The 20,359-nt window shown below is 50.1% G+C and overlaps 1 protein-coding gene across 3 annotated transcripts in view; it reads right to left on the bottom strand.

Moving 5' to 3' along the window:
• Positions 1-20,359, bottom strand: part of ITGA9 (integrin subunit alpha 9) — a 363,974-nt gene that overhangs the window by 277,662 nt on the left and 65,953 nt on the right. For all 3 annotated transcript variants that reach the window (XM_058729394.1, XM_058729396.1, XM_058729395.1), the window contains exons 12-14: positions 16,178-16,268; positions 13,239-13,284; positions 5,983-6,137 (exon numbers count right to left, since the gene is read on the bottom strand). In XM_058729394.1, the coding sequence (XP_058585377.1) occupies positions 5,983-6,137; positions 13,239-13,284; positions 16,178-16,268 (292 nt within the window). The remainder of the gene's footprint in view (positions 1-5,982; positions 6,138-13,238; positions 13,285-16,177; positions 16,269-20,359) is intronic.

Here is a 20,359-nt window from a genome sequence, read left to right as displayed (position 1 = left end):
CCCAGCAAGGTTTTGATTCATTCCCATTCTCCATCACAACATGGTTTCAGCTGTGAAATTCTACTAATAAATCCTCCTTCCAGACTTACAGAGCTTCCCTCGGAGTCTCCCAAGAGAAGGGGGGAAAAAAGGATATTTCCCCCTTTACTAGCTTTCATAAGCTTTCTCTCCATCCCATAAAGGAATGAGGTGGTAATTATTAGACGAGGTGACCCCATTCCTCATATAACATGGATTTGCCTCATTATCCCATCTCTGTGCTTCTCAAGAGACCACAAGGAGCTCAGAGAATGTTCTCTGTGTGCAAATACTCTGTGGAGGGGACACACCCCCTAAAGCCAGAGGAAGGGTCTGGAGACAACCCTACTTCTGCTACTGGCTTGGATGACCTGGTGCCATCTCTCAGGACCTGGAGGGAGGGCAGGCACCCCTGCTTGCTCACAGCTCTGCTGAGAGCCACGGAAACGAGGGGCGCCAGATCGGAGCCCAAAACACAACCACTTAGGGCTCATCCTCTCCTGGTTTTCATTTAGCACGCTGGTGAGAGTCCAGAATTGTCGGCTGGATCCTTAGCCTCCAGAGACCGACAAGCACATTTAGGCATTAGCCTGGTCAGGCGGTAGGTAGAGGCTCAGCCCGTGGGTAAGGGCAGGACCCTTCAGGCACAGCACTCACCACCCTTACTTACAGCAGCCAGGAGGCTCCGAGGAGTGAAAATCTGCTCCCCAGGCCAGGGATGAAGTCGGCAATAAGACCTGGGATGGGCAGAACTCTTGTTTTCAACCGCTTGGTGAAGGAAGTTATAAATCCGTTCTCTGAACCTCTGCCGTTGGGTGTGTGCCTGCACCCCAGCACTGAACTTGGGGCCTACCGCACAGAGGGACCCAGACACGTGGGTCTGGGAGTGAGGGAGCAGGGGCGGTTTTTGTCTGCCTCCTTCCCTGCAGACAGAGTGCAAGCTCAGTGAGGGCCAGGGCTCGGCCTGGCCTCTGCCTTGCTGCCAGGGAATGCACAGTGTGGCACTCCTAGGAACTTAGTAACTGTTGAACGGCCCAGCAGGTGCCTCGGTAATTCCACGTGACTGGCCATCTGCTGCCCCAGTTCCCAAAGCTGTTGTCTCTCAGCTCCAGACCCCCCTGCTCCGCGATGCTGGGTCTGGGGCTCTCCAAACCTCATTTCTGCTTTGCCAGCAGTTCTGTGGGAGGCTCTACCCGGATGGACAGCTCGAGGGAGGCTGCAAGGCTGGTGGACGGAGAAGGGACTGTATCATCTCCCTGCCTGCTTCCTACTCCTATCAGCTTCACCCAGCGACAGATTTCCCCAGCAGCTGGTTCCAACAGCACTTTAATACCAATCTCAGTTTTCCCCTCCTGCACCCCTCGGAGTCACTGCCAGCACCAGCTAGGGCCCTTCTCCGAGGTTTAGGTCCCCAGGTCTGCAGGGTCCCTTCTCTGAGCTTCTAGGTTTTTTAAATTAAATTAAAAAAAATTTTTTTGAGAGAGAGAAAAGGAGAACAAGTGGGGGAAGGACACAGAGAGAGGGAGACACAGAATCCGAAGCAGGCTCCAGGCTCCGAGCTGTCAGCACAGAGTCTGATGTGGGGCTCGAACTCACGGACCGGGAGACTACGACCTGAGCTGAAGTTGGACACCCAGGCGCCCCCTGAGCTTCTAGGTTTTGACAACCCCAAGGAAGCATTTCACCCCAAGTGTGACCTTTTCCCTCTGTCTGCCTGACCGGTGGTTCTCAGGTCTAAGCCACGTGGAGGCTTGCTAAATTCCAGGGGCCGGGCCCCGCCCTCAGTGTTGGATTCAGTCGGAACGTAGATCCGGACATCCCACGGGCTACAACTGGACTGGGGAGCACACCGTGCACCCACCTGGTGCCGACCCAGAAGTGGGGGGCTGCTTCCTACAGTTACCAGCAGGCCCTTCGTGACCTGTTTTGCCAGTTCCCAATGTTAAATTCTGTTGCAATAACCGGATCCTGCCGTGACAGGGGCCACAGCAGTGCCACCCCTACCGAGAGCCTGTGTCGTCCCCACAGTACTGCCAGGGACCACCCCTGCCCCTCCAGGGGCTCGGCAAATCAGCTGGCCCCGAATACTCCTGAGAGCAAGTGGGAGCTGTGGTTTTCCATTGCTAACGCAGAAAACAAAGGGGAGAATGGCGTCCCTTCTCTATGCACGTGCTAGAGCCCCATCAGGTCCTCAAGGACAGAAGAAACCAGAGGCAAGACTCTTAAAGTAAGATGAAGTTCCTATAGCTCCCAAAACCACCCCGAGGGAGGCCCTGTGGCAAAGCTGCCAGCAGCTGGATTGTGCCCTCACAGCCATTCAGAAGTCCCGAGCACACCACGGGTGCCTCTTTATCGCACCGCGCCAGCCGCACGGCCCCACCGCGGCCGTTCTAGGGACAAGACACAGCCCCAGATACGCAGACCTTGAGAGGTGCCTGGAAGGTGGGCCCGAGGAAGACTTCCTTTGCCAGGCAGCCCGGGGCCAGAACCACCACCAGCAAGGCTCCTGCACAGCTTCCGGCTCTGGGCTCCCAAGGCGTGGGCCGGGCCACGGAAAGCTGGAGCCACTGAGCCTGGAAAGCTGGAGGATGACGGTGCCCCCACCCCTCCACCACCTGGAGACCAGGGACCCAATCTTCCTGCCCACGCAGGGCCAAGGCGCTGTCTTCCGTGCTGGGCTCGGGGACACCCCGGGGCAGTGCGACCCACACAAGCTACCTCCCACCTCCCTGATTTCTATCGCATTTCCATAGCAGCTGCCCATTTCTCCTTCCTCAAGTCTCTCCATATTCTACTGCTGGCTCGTCTTTTACTGGATTTCAGCAAAGACAGAGACACAGCACATTTCCCTGAATGCCAGGGGAGGGCAAAGGAAAACAGAATGTGGTTATTTTCTGCACTGCCCTGCCGATACCAAAATTCCCCAGTTGTCATGATCATGAAGCCCCAGCCTTAAACAGGCGTGAGGAAAGACCCGCTTAGATTGTAAAGGGATGTCTGGGTTCATCAATGAGCCCAGGTGGCTGACGGAGGCCAAGGAAGCGAGCTGAGCAGGACAGCACTCTGCTACTTGACGTCCAGCACCTGCTTCCGCTGCCCGCCGGGGGCACTGCCGTGTGCCCCCCAACTGCCCGTTTCGCTCCCTATTCCCTGACACTTCAAGGGTCACGGTGAAGCCTAGACTTCATTAAAATTCTCCCTCGAGGTCAACGAAAAGGAGTCCCAGTGACCGGAGCCCAGAAAGGCCCACTGGTGGGGAGCAGCACGAGAAGACAGCCACGTCTCCTCCTGGCTCAGCCATGAACTTCAAATCAGGGTTTTCTCTACTACCTTTCTTGTGCTCTGAAATCCCTCTTGCTCAGAACTTACATCTTGGGCTTCTTCTCCTCTCTTCCTGCTCTGCCAAATTACCTTCCGTTTCACCCTAACAGTGAGGTCATTAAAGAGCCTGGGAATTGTGTATGCTGCTTCAGGATCGAGAGATAGAAACTCTGCGATTCCCATTAGAAGCTCCACGAGAATATGCTTGGCACATGTCAGGCCACAATAAACATTTGTCGAATGAACACACACAAGAACTATTAATCACTTGCTTATTTTAGAGTTCTAGAAGAGTTCTGCTTATTTTTATGCACACCAACATTAACCTTCAACTCAACAATTCTTTTATAACATTCTTTAATAGAGTCCAACTACATCAGGAGTTGGCAGTTGATAGAACACACACCATCTAATTAGGCAGAGGACACAGGAGTCCCAGGACCAACAGAAAAAAAATTTTCTTCCCTAGAGACTGAGGTTTTAAACAATTCGTTTTTGGAAAGCAAAACTAAGTGTCATCAGACCAGGATTCAATTCCTGGCTTCACCGATAGCTATGTGATCCTGACAGAGCAATTTTCTCATTGAGCATGATCTTTTCCTCCCTGGGCTACACATAAAACGTTTGTTATTCCTCTGTCACTAACCAAGTCTCAAGTTCATGGTATGTTTACATCCAATTTTGAAATTTCTAAGTTCTTCTAAAAAATATTTACACGAAAAAGTTCAAGGTTTGATTGCAGAACTTACTCAATCCACCTGAAGATCAAGATAAAGTACCAATGAGACCCTTAGCCTAGAAGGATTAGCCCACTGTTGAATAAGGCAGAGCATTCAAGGTGCAGTTGGGAAATGGACCAGCACATGGAAGCGTATTTCTGCATGTCTGGGTTTGTGTTGGCACGTGCACGCGCACACACACACACACACACACACACACACACATACTCCAGCAGCACTTCTCAAACATAAATGTGCACACGGGTCTTGTGGGATCTTATGAAAATGCAGATTCTGATTCTGAGGTCTAGCGCAAAACCTGAGATTCTGCATTTATAACAAGCTCCCAGAGAGGCTGGTACTGTTGGGTCCAGGGACCAGTGTGAGTAGGGAAGGAAGATAACTTGATCCTAAAAATGTCTAAGAAGGGGCGCCTGGGTGGCTCAGTCGGTTAAGCATCCGACTTCAGCTCAGGTCATGATCTCGCGGTGAGTTCAAGCCCTGCATCAGGCTCTGTGCTGACAGCTCTGAGCCTGGAACCTGCTTCAGATTCTATGTCTCCCTCTCTCTCTGCTCCTTTCCCACTCACATTCTGTCTCTGTCTCTCTGTCTCTGTCTCTCTCTCTCTCTCAAAAATAAACATTAAAAATATTTTGGGGGGACGCCTGGGTGGCTCGGTCGGTTAGGCGTCCGACTTCAGCTTGGGTCATGATCTCATGGTTCGTGGGCTGGAGCCCCATGTCGGGCTCTGTGCTGACAGCTCGGAGCCTGGAGCCTGCTTCGGATTCTGTGTCACCCCCTCTCTCTGCCCCTCCCCTGCTCGCACTCTGTCTTTCTCAAAAAATGAATAAAACAAAATTTTAAAAAAAAAAACAACATTTTGGGGTGGCTGGATGGTTTAGCCGGTTGAGCATCTGACTTCAGCTCAGGTCATGATCTCATGGTCCATGAGTTGGAGCCCCGCATCGGGCTCTGTGCTGACAGCTCGGAGCCTGGAGCCTGCTTCGGATTCTGTGTCTCCCTCTCTCTCTCTCTGCCCCTCCCCACTCGTGCTCTGTCTCTCTCAAAAATAAGTAAATGTTTAAAAAAAAATTTTAAATGTCTAAGAAAGGCAGTAAGTCCAGGTCCTTTTTGTGTTGTGGGTTATTTTTTTTCTAGAACTCTGTTTTCTATTATTAAATCAGCCTTTCAAATAAAAACAAAGCACCTATTGATCTGCACAACTAACTGCTCCAGATTCGTGTCCTTCAGGTGATCACACACTGAGTTCTCCTCCACACGGAGCCCATCCTGTTCGAGGGCTTGGTGCCGTCTCTGGAGCTGGGCTAGCAAGCTGGCCTTCCCCAGCCAGAGACACACTGCAGGGCTGGGGGTCTCTGTCCAATCATCCGAAGCCGACAAAGCAGCTCCCCCTTTTGCAGGCCTAAGCCTCCGTAAACCTCAGCATCCCAATCTTACCATCGACCCGTGGTCTCAGATTCCTCAGGCTTAAGGCCCTGACATCTGGTGGTGCCACAGGCTCAGGGGAAGTCTCCAAATACCCACCACTCCTTTTTTCTAACTGAATGGAATGTTCTGTAAGGGCCAGGCTCCGGTCACTACCTTTCCACAAGTCCCACTGGCCTGTGACACCTGTGGCCCAGTGAGGTTTCAGTCTGGTCACACGTGTGGGGAAAGGATGCTTGGGGTCAAACGTTATTCGCTCTAGAGCCGGACGTTATGCTAAACAGGGGAACTATGGGAAGCAGAAAAAAGCAAGAACCCCAGAGGGAAAGGGTATCCGGCCTGCGTGCCTGCTGCCCGCAAAACCAGTCGGAATGCACAGGGAGGGCAAAGAATCCAGAAGAACCCATCAGCAGCCACAATCCCACAAGCCCACGCCAGCCAAGGTGGCCTCCTGAGCCCTCGCTCAGTGGCTCATTACCAATTTCTCCTGGAACATGCTTGCCGTGGAAGCTGAAGCAGGCGGTGACATTCAGGCAGTTCACAGGCTGCAGCCCATCGTGACACTGAGGCGCCGTGATGTTGATGGAGGCCGGGAGGAAGATGGAGACATCCACCGTGATGACGGGTCTCGCCCTGCATGTCGAGAGGTGGAGGTGACTTAGTCATGCTCTCTCGGAACCAAGCAAGAACTAACCGGGCGAAAGAAATCCTAGGCCTTCAGCCCAGCATTTAATTAAAGCATGAAATTACCCATGAGGGAAGGGCCAGTGTGCCCCGTAAATACTTTTTCCTGGTTTTAGAAGTGGTTTATTTCCTAATAAATTAATGGTTAGCTTCCCAGTAATAAAGGCAAGTCAGTTGTTAATAAAACACATCTGGTTGAAGCCATAAATGAACTGCCAGATGTTGGGTGATTATTTAAAATTTCACCAATTAAGTTCCGATTTCCATTTTATTAGAAAGATAGTAATATATTTAAGAGGAGTTCCTACAGCGGATGCCAGGGCTGGAGACAGAGATGCACCATGGGGAATCCCCCAAAGCATGTACTGTCATTGGGAACAAGAACTACAGAGTTCCAGTCCCATCCGCTGGGTCAAACCTCCCCCTCCGTTTACTCCCCTCGATTCATCAAGTATTTTTCTAAAAGAACCTGATTCATGGAGTCCCAGCTGGTAACAGCAAAGCACTTCAGAGCTGAAGAAATCAACCGCTGGCCTCAGGAGCCAGTGAAACCCCATAAACATCCGCACTCTTATCGCCAACATGGACCACCCTCAAACCCCACCCTGTGCTTACTGGATGCACAGCATCCCTGCTGTGCCCCCCGTGGATTCCCCAGGGTCGCCCGGGGAAAGCCGAGTGACTCCCACCATTCCATTCTCCTTGTAAACACCTGCTCAGGCACGGTTCACCTAAGCGGGTGGCTTAACCTTCTTCCCTCCAGGGCTCACAAAGAGATCCTCTTACCTCTAGGGAGCCCCGGCCTTCATGCCACTGGGGTGACATAACAAGATTAAGGGGCTTTAGTGGCTTGTGAACAATGACCTCCCTTGTGTGCAAAGATCCTGCGGAGCGCCCGCGGTGACAAGACAGATGGGAAAGAGGAGCACAACTCTCAGAGACACAAGTATTAAGGAAGACCTCGGAGAAAGAGGGAAGGAGGGAGACACGAGGCCCAGAGGGGGGGAGGGGTTTTCATTGCTGCCACCACTGCCATGGATGTGGGCCAAGATCAGGACAGCTGTGGCAAGTACAAGGGAACTGTGGGTCTCCCAGAGCAAATCCAGCTGAGAGGCCGGCAGAAGTCAGACAACAGCGGTGCCTGAGAGAAATCCAATGTGCTGGGGCCTTCCAACTTTCTTCTGGGTTCATCCTGAGAAGATGCTATAAATAACTTAGAAAACAAATGGCCTGCTCTTGGTCAGTGTGTTTGTACAAATGCCAGAGACACTCTCTAAAGCCCCCGGGGTCCTTCTACAGCCAGCTTGCCTTCCCCCTCCCAGGAGGCCTTCCCGAAGACCCCTGGTAGTTGGGTCCCCTCCCCCACGGCCCCAGCACTATATTCACACCTCACCTCACTTATTAATGAAGTTTCTTATCTACTTCCAAACCTGCCCCACCAGCCTGCAGGCCCCTTAAGGGCTAGGATCCCAGCAAATTCATCCTGACATCCTCAGGGTAGGTGTTCAAAATCCCTAGGTGTTAAATGGGTACCAACTTCTCTCCAGGCCAAGGTGCTGAAAACCACAGGAGGGCCTCAAGTTTCATACAACCGACACAGGCACCAGGGAGAGCTGGTCTCCACCCCATGAAAGCCTCCACCCTGCCCAGGGCACATCCTGCCTGGTCACCACATGGAGGAAAGGCCTTTCCGCCTCCCACCATCCCAGGGGCCACCGTGTCGGGGAGGCCGCCTGGTCCTTCCTCACAGCAGAGCCCTGCAGAGGATGGCAAGGTGAGCCACCTGGCGAACTGACAGGGACATGGACAGAGCCTATCAACGCAGATTCCTCTAACGTGAGGACAAGGACCTTCAGAAGCCCACGTCCCACCAACATCAGATCGGGCCCTCGAACCTGTTTCAATTCCAAGAATCGTCTTTGGACCACAGAAAGCCCCAAAATCTCTCCTGAACTCTCTCACCATTTCCTTTGAACTTAAGTGGCACAGAAAGAGTAGCCTATCACCCTGACACATGCCCTGCCCTCCCAAGCTAATCTGAGAAGGCAAACTCACGCAGGGCAGAGCTGGGCCAGCCTCGGAGAGAAAAGCAAAGGGGCACCCAAGGACAGCACTGCAAAGGCTTCCAAGACTTTAAAGTTTATTTATTTTGAGAGAGAGAGAGAGAGAGAGAGAGAGAGAAAGAGCGAGCGCCCCCACATACACACAATGGGGGAGAGGCAGAGAGAGAATCTCAAGCAGGCTCTGCACGGTCAGCGTGAAGCCCGATGCGGGGCTCGAACCCACGAACCGTGAGATCATGACCTGAGCTGAAGTCAGATGCTTAACCAGCTGAGCCACCCAGGCGCCCCAAGACTTTATTTCTAAAAAGCTGGTGGCTGGAATACTTCTTTCTGATGACTCTGACAGTTCAGATCCTGATACAGATGGTCCCTGACTTATGATGGTTCGACTTAATGATTTTTCTACTTGATGAAGGGGCGAAAGCCATGTGCATTTAATAGAAACTGGACTTTGAATTGTGAATTTGGGTCTTTTTGCATGCTGGTGCTATGTGGGATGATCGTGTGGGGACCAGTGGGTGCAGCTCCTAGGGTCAGCAACCAGTCACGAGAGAGCCAGATCTTCTGTACCCACATGGCCATTCTGATGGTCGCTCTCCGTAGAGTTCAATAATTTGCGTGAGATAATCAACACGGTGCTATCAAATAGGCCTTGTGTTGGATCATTCTGCCCAACCTTCAGCAAATGTAAGCGCTCTGAGCACAGTCAACGTAGGCTAGGCTAAGCTGTGATGTTCAGGAGGTTTCAGGCAGTAAATGCATTTCCACTCATGATATTTTCAATTTATGATGGGTTTATCATAACATTAACTCCTTCCTAAGTCAAGGTAGATCTGTATTTCACCTGTATGTACTTCCAAGCAAACAGTAAAACCAGTTAGGATGTCCTCTGATGTGGTACCGGCTCCCATCACCCCAGCTTCCGACGGGGGCAGGTGCCGCTTACGGGACAGACACAGGGGAACAGACAAAGAGCCTACACCCCTGGTGGAGATGCCAGGCTACCAAACAGCCCTGGAGCCGCCTCGTCCAGGAAGCTAATGAAGGTCTAGGTACTTAAAACCAACCTCAGTAAGGTTTTTCTCTTAACGGCAGCCCAGAGGATTTCAAGCCCATACACATGTGGAGTCTCTTCCTGAGAGGCATAAGAACGGGCGTGCTGTGTTTTGCACATACGCATACACGTGCTTGGCTTCCTTTTCGGGTCCCACCCAAACTCCGAAGTGACTCAAAGTCCACCTAAGTTGCCAGCCAGCTGGGCCCTGCCGGAGATGCCCACCTAGCTTAGCCAGCTGATGTCTCCAGACCTTCTTGCCCACGGTTGTTCAGCCACGTCCGGCAGCTCATCAGCAGATGTCACCACAGATGACCAGCCTTCCCGGCTGCTCAAACATCCTCAGCAGTCCCTCCGCCTGCCTGCTCCTCCCTGTCCCCTCTCTAACGGGCCCAGCTCACCTCTAAAGCTTTCCCCGCACTCTGAGTACCTGAAGCTCCCAGAAGAGACCCGAGGAGCTCCTCCTCGCCCACGTCCCCTGCTGAACCTTGCCCGGGGCCTGTTCCGATCTTGGAGCCCAGCTCCAAGAGGAGGTGCCTGCCACTCACAGCCTACACACATCCCACCTCCCTCCTCCCCCTTCAGCCCCCATTCATCCTCGTCCTCTCCTCCCTGTCTCTTCCGGCCCCAAGGCAAGAGAGGGGTTGGGGCAAGGTTTGTATGGATCTGATTCTTGCAGGATAGAAAGGGACTCGGGAGAGCAGGGAGGCTTCAAAGACCCTCTCAGCCTAATCCCAGAGCCAGGCGGCAATCCCATTTGCTCCTTTGTAGCCTGGCTGCTGGAAAGGAGTCAAACTCCACCATTTGTTTTCTTGCTTCTCCTTCTCTCTCTCACCCACAGCGATCTGACTTCTGCCCCTCACTTCTGTAGACCTCCCAGAGACAAGGGCACCGCTGACCCCACACCACCACCTCTGACAGGACTCACTCTACATGGCCTCCCCTGCTGGACTCAATGCGGGCAGGTGCCCCCAACCACACAGCCCTGCTCTATCACCTTCCCGGCACTGACCACAACCTACGATGATCTTCTTTTTGAAAATTAATAAAACTTCAGTGCCACTTGGTTTCCTCATCCGTAAAATGAGAATAAAAATATCTCTATCATGGAGCTGTTACAGAAACTAAGAATTGGGCGTCCCTGGGTGGCTCAGTGGGTTAAGCGTCCGACTCTTGGTTTCGGCTCAGGTCACGATCTCACAGTTCATGAGTTCAAGCCCCACGCTAGTTCAAACTCCACACGGACAGCACGGAGCCTGCCTGGGATTCTTGCTCTCCCTCTCTCTCTGCCCACCCCTGCACCCCCCACGCGCGCTCTCTCTCTCTCAAAACAAATAACTTTAAAAATTTTTTTAAAAACCTAAGAATTAAAATATGTTCTATCGACAAGAGAACCAATGAACAGACTACAGTATATTCAGTCAATGGACAGCTACTAAGTAAGGGGTAAAAAAGAACTGAACAACACACAAAGCATAGATGAGTCTCTATTGAGGGAAAGAAGCCACAACCAAAAGGGTGTGTACTATATAATTCCACTCATGTGAAATTTTAGAACAGGAAGAATTGCTCTATCAGGAGGGGGCATAACTGGGAAGAGGCAGGAAGAAACTTTCTGGACTGATGGAAATGTTCTTTATCTATTTTAAGTTTATTTATTTATTTAGAGAGACAGAGCACATGAGCGGGGGGGTGGGGGGGTGGTTGCAGAGATAGAGGGAGAGAGAAAGAATCCCAAGTAGGCTCTGCACGGTCAGTGCGGAGCCTGATGTGGGGCTCGAACCCATGAACCGTGGGATCGCGACCTGAGCCGAAGTCACGAGCCGGACACTCAACTGACTGAGCCACCCAGGCTCCCAGCTATGTTACTTATCTTCATGGGGTGGCAGTTCCACAGGCAGCTACACTGGTCAAAACTCACCGAAGCAGTATGCTTCCATGGGCAGGCTCTGCTGTATGCAAATTTACCTCAGTACAAAAAACAAAACAACAAGAACCACCAAAAAGAGTTAAGGCACGTGAGTGCCCAGACGGGGGGCCTGGCGTGTGGTAGGTGGGCACTTACCAAACACTAGTTGTATCATTGCCCCGGAAGGACCCTGCCTTCGTCCCTGGAAGGTCTCTCCTCACCAGATTCACCCCCCACCCCCACCCCAGGCTGGGGTCTGGGGCCCCCGTCGCCGTGTAACTGCCTCACTTGACGTTGACATCCACGTGTGGGCGAAACTCCAGGAGAAGGCCGTGCGTTGCCATGAAAGAGAGGGAGAGAAAACGCCCTCTGGGCCCAAGCTCACGGCTGGAAGTTTATAAAATACAAGAATGACGACAAGGAGAATTTCCAGGATCTACCTTAAGTCAGCCGCTCCCGGTTTTGAGAGGGCCCGTTTTCAACTGCGAGAGAGAGCCGGGGATTGTGTTTTGTTCAAGAGGAGTTGCGACAAGCCAGAGCAGGCTGCTTGGGGTGACGAAGAGGGGGAGGACAGCACAGGGGCACAGGGGCGGTGGGCGAACTCAGCTTCCGAAGTGTGACTTCAGTCATCTATCTGTACATAAGCTGGCTTATCTCAGAGGAAACGGCCAACCCACAGGAAGGGTTGGTTGATGAAGAAAGCGGAGACCTAATCACCCGGCAATAATGAAAACAACCAGGGAGGCGTCATCTTAGTGAAGTCACATGCCAACATCAAGTACTGAAGGGCTGCTACGTGCAAGATACAGGATCGAGAGGCAGAATTTAGCCCAGTTTATCTAGCTGCTAACACGTATCGACCACCGGACCGTTCTTACGCATTTGGCTTGAACTACTAACTCGTACCAACTCAGTGGAGTTCTACCAACCCAGTGAGGTAAGTACTGCCGTTATCCTTTTTAACGGGTGAGAATACTGAGAGAGGTTACCTGACCTACCCAGGAACCCCCCTCCTGCCAAACAGAGGAGGGATTCAAATCCAGGCCATCCGCACCGGCCCCCCCCCCCCCAGTTGACCCTCCTAGCCTAAGGCTATCCTGCCTCCTTAACAATTTAACATTCCGAATTGCCTGGGGGTTAACTGGTTCCCTCAGAAGTTACTAAGCTCCCACCCCGGGCACCTCATTCAAAAGGAGGCCCTGTGCCTTGCTTGCAGCCGCTGGAGACTCAGAGGAAGGCACTCAAAGGAAGGCACTGCTGAATGAGAAGAATCTGGGGTGTGCAACTACATGGCCTCTGGGATCCCTTCCAGCTCTAAGATCCTACTGGCCTGTTTTAGAAAGTTCTGCCATCAGGTTATTAACAAAACCTAAGAGCTGGCTCCCACTCCAAAGGGTAATTCTGCCTCCTCTGACTCACACAGACAGAAATCCTTGGAGATGGTTCACAGCGGGACGGCAGCCCACAGCCTCTGTAGGAGAGAGCCAGGCCACAGGGGCTCTAGGAACCCTGGGCCCGAGCTCACGAGCTCACGAGCTCACGTCCCTCACCTTGGCCTCCGCGGGCAGTGGTGTCCTGTCCTAAGGGCAAGAGGCTCCTGGCCCCCAGGTGTCTAGGGAGTAACAGGTCGGGACTAAGAGATGGGACAGGGCAGTGCTTCAGAGCCCCCTTGAGTGTCCTGCACCCATAGGAAACGATCATATCGTGCACACGTGTTAATGAAGCAGTTGTTCAAGGCAAGAGGCAAAATCCCTAAGGCTTAAGCCACCCCAGGCTCTGTCTAGAAGCTCCAGGAATGCTACCACCTCATAGCTGCAGGCCATTCAAGGTCCACCAGCTGGAACTCTGGGATAGGAGATAAGAAGAACGAGAAAAGAAAGGCAACATCCTCACTTTCCAAGCACCCCTCGCCTCCAGGAAGAGGACAGACAGAATTACGGACTAACGGGGAATAACTCCCCTTACCACCCTACCGCCAAACTCCAGCCCCCACCACGAAGAATGGAATTCGAGAAGCATCTCACCTTAGAAGAACTACACTGTCGGACATGAAGGCTCCAACAGTCACATCTGAAAATGAGAAGTTCACAGCATTCAAAAATGTGTTGAAGCCCATCCCACCCGCCCCCTGCCTAGGTCCACAGCCACGGGGGCCCAGCACTGAGGTCAGAGGCCCCTGACAGCCTTCCTCTGGGCCATACAAGAATCTCGTAAAAGTGAGAGCCACACTGTCCTGCATGGTTGCCCATCAGCAGGTGTGGCTTGTCGAGACCTTGAAACGTGGTCAGTCTGAACTGAGATGTGTAGGAAATGTAAAATACAGACCAATTTCAAAGACCTGGCACAAAAAAACATGAACTAGCTCAAAATTTTTTACATTGATTATCGGAATTAATTTCACCTATTTTCTTTTCATCCTTTTTTATATAAGTCCCAGAATATTTTAAATATATATGTGGCTCATGTTATGTATCTTTTGGACACCAGTGAACTAGAGAGATGGGTGTTTGGAACTAGAGGACCTGGAAAAAGCTCTAGGTTCTGTAGAACATGTGAATCATCTCTGCTCCACCCCTCACTCTGTGTGACCTCAGAGGTTCTCAGGGTGTCCTTGTCTGTAGTATGGACATAATTATCCCCAGTGTCTTCTTCAAAATCTGATGAGACTTCATAACGTTTAAATCAGAAGACCTCTGTTAAATATTTATTAAACACAAAATTAAACAGTTGTTAAATATGATAATTTTTAAATATTTAAGTACATGTTAAATATGTGAAATCATATAGTTACATCTGAAAATTCATGAAATACGTAGTACACCACAAACCAACCTGCAAGTGTTAGCTGGTAATGTTTATTCTTGGGTAACTTTAATTTAGGAAATATATACTCATCCAAGAACTCTCCGCCTTTCTTCCCCTCGAATACAGACTCCTTAGTCCTGAGATTCCCATTACCGCCTCACAGAGCCAAGCATCTGAATCCGAGAGAGCCTGAATCCCCATGTCTATACAATACTCTCATCAAGGAAAAAGAAACAGCAAACCCATGAATTGTAGTGCTGCTAAAAATTTCTGTACTTGGGTGTGCTTGTTAATTTTGCCGTTTCCAATAGTCTTTTTGAGTTGACTAGATATTTGAAAATAAAAGAACCAGGGCAATTTGTCATTTCTTTTACAAAAAAGGCAAGAAATTCACACGGGTCACGAAGTGTGAACACACACCTGCTCACAGTGCGTGTGCAGAGCTGAAGGTATGTCCCCTCCCACCACGATGTGGTCTCTGGCCAGTCCCCTAAGTTCTCTGTGGCTCAGTATCCTTATCAAGTGGAGGACACCCTGTCTCTACCTACCTGCTGCGCTAACCATAAGATGTATATTACATGTGGAAGCATTTTGCGTATATTGAAGTGCTAAACCACCGTAAGGTATTATTTTGAGGCGGCCACAAATTACCCCAAATGAGAACAACTGCCTTCTCCCACTTACAAAGACCCGTGAGTGTCCACAGGAACAAAAACTTCGACAATGACCCTTTCCTATTCCTTCCTCCTAGCTCAGGAAAGTCACAAGAAATGATCAAAACTGCTGCCCATAAGAAACTACAAGAGTCCGGTGGTGCCCTTGTACAGGATCGCACTGGATTTCAGAGATCCTTTGGAGGCGTTTTAAGTGGAAAGAAATACTTCCTGCAGATAGCAAGATGATCTATGGTTTCATGGAAGCGTTTCCTGGATTCCATGATGGTTTTGGATTCTTTCAAATTTCCTTCCTTCCTTCCTTTCTTCCTTCCTTCCTTTCTTCCTTCCTTCCCTCCCTCCCTCTCTTCTTCCTTTCTTTCTTCCTCCCTCCCTCCCTCCCTCTCTCTCCCTCTTCCTTCCTTTCTTTTTTTCTTTTCTTTTCTTTTCTTTTCTTTTCTCTTCCTCTCTCTCTCTCTCTCTCTCTCTCCCCTTCCTTCCTTTCTTTCTTTCTTTCTTTCTTTCTTTCTTTCTCTCTCTCTCTCTCTCTCTCTCTCTCTTCTCTCTCTCTCTCTCTCTCTCTCTCTCTTTCTTTCTTTCTTTCTTTCTTTCTTTCTTTCTTTCTTTCTTTCTTTCTTTCTTTCTTTCTTTCTTTCTTTCAGTAGGCTTCATGCTAGCATGGAGCCCAATACAGAGCCCAACACAGGGCTCAACTTCACGATCCTGAGGATCATGACCTGGGATGAGATCAACAGTGAGTCAGACGCCACCCAGGTGCCCCCTGGATTTTTTTCTAATTCTTATCTCATTTCCTCACCTAACCACACTGCATCCCCTTCAAACACCAGAAGAACCATCATCCCACTGCCCAGTCAATTTTACCTAACTGGACAACACTTGGGATTGAGGTTGGAAATCGTGCATTTTTATTCAATTAGCCTCAACCACCACAAGGCATTCATTAACCTTGAAGCCAAGGCAGGCAGCCTTGAAGGGTGAAGGTCTGTTCTGTCCATCAGGGAGAGGGCATGGTTTTCTTTTCTGCTCCAAATTTTTTTAATTTTCTTGCAGGGGCTGGGAGGTGGGTGGGGAAGGGATTGCTCAGCTCCTTTTTCCCTCTCAAGAGTAAGAAGCCTCTTAATACGGGTAATTATTGAGCAAAACATGAGTTTTTGCTAACATTTTCAAAGTGGACAGTGCTTTTAGAAAGAGCTGCTGCCACAGAAATCACTGGTTTTTGTTTTTGTTTTTCTGTCGTTGTTTCCTTCGAAATCACTGTTGCAATCCACCCTTGTGGTGCTTAAACTCTTCAGCACAGATCATTCTAAAAGCCCAAAATAAACGTCAACACCTTCAAATCGAGCACTAGGCAAAGCATCCCATTCTACTGTGGGAATTTTCCTGATTCTAAATAGATGTGGCCACTGCTTACCAGACTGGAAATGACTCTACCTCAAGCATTTATGCTCGTTTATCTCATTTGCCTTTAAAGAAAAACAGCTTACCAGGATAGCCATTTCCATCCATATCAATGCCTCCTGATATGGACTGACCAAACATCCCCAGAACCGGACTTATCTTCTGCCCCGACAGTTTCTGAAACAGATAATAGGGAAATTGAGTCGCCGGACAGGAGCACAGTCATTAATAAGAACGCAGGACTGTTCTGTGCAGCTTCTGTGGGACACTTGGTCCTCAGACTGTGGAAACAGAAAACTGTAGTCCTAATTTGATCACGGAGTCCTTAGCATGCGGTTGAAGACCACACACTCCTGTATTATTACTTCGTCACATGTCATTGTTTAAAAATGTTTCCAAGCTCAGTGTCAATGAAAACTCCACCTACACTGGTGTGTAATGTTTTCACCTGCCAAATGAAGTTCGAAACGGATGTTTACTTCCATTTCCAACAGAGGTTCTGTTTTGTTTCCACACAGGTAGAGCTGGCTGAAGTTTTGTTGTTGTTTTTTTTTTTCTTTAAATATTTACTTATTTTTGAGAGAGAGGCAGAGCACAAGCGGGGGAGGGACAGAGAGAGAGGGAGACACAGAGACGGAAACAGGCCCCAGGCTCCAAGCTGTCAGCACAGAGCCCGACGTGGGGCTCAGACTCACAAACCATGAGATCGTGACCTGAGCCGAAGCCGGATGCTTAACCAAATGAGCCAGCCAGGCGCCCCAAGCTGGCTGCAGTTCTAAGAACGTGTTTTCCTGAGATCTCTCTACCCAAATATGTACCAAACATGGAACACCCCTCTGCTCATGTTAGTCTTTCCCTAAGTGGACAGGCCACTGGTGCATCTAGCGGGAAAAGATGGCCACAGGGAAACCGCCACTCAGTCAAGTTAACCAGAAGATCTACGGGCTCCTGAGCCTCACACACAGGATGAAACAGTTCTAGCTAGTAAATCTGGAGCTCCATGGCCCTGAACCTTCCTACCACAAACGGTGGGAAATCCAAAACAGCAGAGGAAGCCACCCTCCTCCCTAAAAGGCGGCCCTGTGGAGTTCACAGCTGTACCGCCAAGGGGCATCTGTACTGTTACTCAGCTTAATGATGAGTAAACTTAAGTTAACTCAACTTATGTTCAACTTAGGTTCACACAGGACTGCACTGGTTCAGGACTCTTTACCACACAACCAAACCCCTTCATTCGTTTGGGTGGCACAGTTCCTCAAAAGATATCACACTTCCTGAATCAGAAAAGTCCCATCCCCTGGGATCTGGTGTGTTCCTTCTTCCCTTTGTTTATACGGTCTCTTTTGGGAGGCTAACCTCCCAGGGCCCTCATTGTGGGTGATAAGAAAAATGCTTTGTTTCCATGCCATACAGCAAAATCCCTATCAGAACCAGGTTTACAGATATCCAGGGGCTCTCTAAGGACTCTCTTTCCATATCCTTTTTCCTTATTGAGTCATCCTGCGGAGAAGTCATGAGAGTGGGGAGAGGGAGTTTCCATAGGATCCACAGACGGAGACGCCAGGGACCTTCCCCGACCCCTCCCGGGAGCCCATCGCTGCAAATAACCCTCCACTTGCCATCTTCAGTTAAGCCATCCAACAGAAAATACGTGAGCATCAATGTACGAATTACAACAGCATAGCACACACTGAAGAAATGTTTCTTGCTAACAGGCAGAGTTCCTCATCCCACATGACTCTGTCTAAACAAACATGTATGTGTGTCTCTTTCTCCAAAGGCACTTTTTGAAGGCCACCGTCTCAGCTCCACAGCCCAAGCAGGTTAGCAGCGGCTGGTCCCGGGTCTCCCCTTCTAAGCTATGTTGTGGCTGGGACGAGGGGGAAGAGTGAAGGGGTGGTCCATCTGGGGGTGGCGATGCAGGCTTAAGTTATCCCACAGACATCTGCAGGCCATTATGCCATAAAGCCAGGAAGATAAGTCTGCTCAGTGCTAATAACCCTAAATGAAAACCAGGAGCCTTGGAAAACCTCCGCTTGACCAGGTTTACGTGCAGTGTCCTTACTAGCAGGAGAAAGATCACACGGGCCGCCATGACATGCCCAGGGGACTCTCAAATTGAGAAAGGCACACAAGGATCTTAAAATCAACACTTTTCACGGTGAACTCAAGAAAGAGGAATGAGTTAAAGAGTAACGCGGACAAACTGCAGCCCTGATCTCACAATTTACCCGGCAGAAATAATACCAGTCTGCGCCAAAGAAAAGCAACTCCTTTGCCCAGAGCTGTTTCTGATTTCTTCCTCCGGTTCACCAGCACAATGCCTGCTCTGTCTGGACCCCAGCCCTGAAGAATCTGTCGTTAAAGGATTTTTTTTTTCCTTTTAAATCAGTGACCTTATCATATACATATTAGCGGCTTAGAAAAGCATAAGCAGAGTTGTATCTTTCCTTTTTTTTTTTTTTTTAAAGTGCCCCAAACCACTTCTCTTTGTCAAAGCCAATGAGCCTGCCAGCCTGCTGACAAAGGCAGGATGGGTCCAGCTGCTTGCTGATCCCTGCTTCCGACTGAAGGCACTCCACGCTAACCACAAAATCTGTACTTCAGTTCTCTGTAGGGATTCCACCCAGCAACAAAACAAAACACTGGAGGAGGGAAGCAGGGGTCTCTGACAGGTTGCCTCTCCCTATGATTTGCTTCCAAGGTCCAGGAACAAGCTTCCAGGAGGATGCGTGGAAAGTGACCCCGGCAACTGCCCGAGGACACGGTTCCCTGGATGACTTTCTGCTCGTCACATCGGGAAGAGGGTCCCTACCTCAGACTACAGCAGCCCGCACCACACAGACGTGGCCGCCAACCCGTGCCCAAAGCTCTCTTCCTCCTGCCACATTGGCTGAGTCACGTATGAGCTTATTGCCACCATTGATTGCCATCATTTCTAGTGAAAAGACGGTGGTCCGGGTAAACCCATGCCCCTTGGAGTATGCATGCCTCACAAGCAAAATAAGTTTCCTTACTTCTAAGTTTTCCAAGTGAGCTTCCCTGAGTGTTCCTTCCTCCAGTGTGGAGTTGAGGGCGTGGTTACAATAAAAGGTTTGGGAGTCAGACTGGCAAAGTTTCGGTGGCCACACTGCCATTTACTAGCCGGAGACCCTGGACAAGCAAAGTCACCTCCCTGGGCTGGACCCCTCATAAAGAAAAGGTGGAAAATAAAGATACCATCTCACGGGACTACGACAAGGACTAAAGAAAAGAATAGGGCAGAGTGGTCCCTCCTCTCTGCGCTCCGTGTCTGCTGCTATGGGAGCCACCGAGCTGGGCCGGCCCCAGCAGAGAGGGTGCTGGAAGCTGGCGATAAATCAACCCTCAACCCTTAATCAGCTCACTTGTATCTCCTGCATGAAGAACAATCATGAGTGCATGGACTGAACTTACACTTGGGCTCTGCCTCTTAAAATCAACTTGTAAAGTCTCTTTCTTACCTTCAGGTACTTTAGTACATGAACAGGCTTTGACGCTTCACTAACACCTCACTTATAGAACATTTTATGAGAACATGACTCCGTTAAAAGTTCTGTTTCCTTGGCGATAATCAAGATATGAGGCAAGCTTCTTCATGATGGGAAATAGAAGCAGGAGTAGGAAGCGGTGAGCACATAAAAAGCGCTCAATAGATCAATATTTGCTGATGGGAAATTTCTCGACTTGTGCTCAGTCCCTTTCTGTCACTGACCCACTCCCTGGGAGAATAACACAGGCCTGTGCCAACTCTAGACACAGACATCCACAAATACCCTGACGATGCTTCTGTCCAAAGAGTGACTTCCTTTTTTCCCATGGGCTGGGCTTAACACCATCAGCAAGATTGAACACCCAGCTGATATGGCAAAAAACCAGAACTCAAACCACTTCCACATTCCCAAGTCTGGCGCCCAAGGCCAGAGCTTTGATCAGCTCATTTCAGTGCCAGTTACAACCATCAGCCCCGTGAAAGCTTTCAAGCCCCCTCTTCTGCGGACCACTGTCTCTCTACATTATATTTTACAATTCAGGGTGCCTAGGTGGCTCAGTCAGTTAAGCATCCAACTTCGTTTGGCTCAGGTCATGATCTGACGGTTCATGGGTTCGAGCCCCGCGTCAGGCTCTGCTGACAGCTTGGAGCCTGGAGCCTACTTCAGATTCTGTGTCTCCCTCTCTCTGCCCCTCCCCCCCCTCTCTGAAAAATAAATAAACATTAAAAAAATTTCTATTTTGGGGATGCCTGGGTG

This window comes from Neofelis nebulosa, chromosome 5, assembly GCF_028018385.1.
Source record: "Neofelis nebulosa isolate mNeoNeb1 chromosome 5, mNeoNeb1.pri, whole genome shotgun sequence".
Classification (NCBI taxonomy): Eukaryota; Metazoa; Chordata; class Mammalia; order Carnivora; family Felidae; genus Neofelis; species Neofelis nebulosa.
This window is presented reverse-complemented; position numbering and strand designations above follow the sequence as displayed.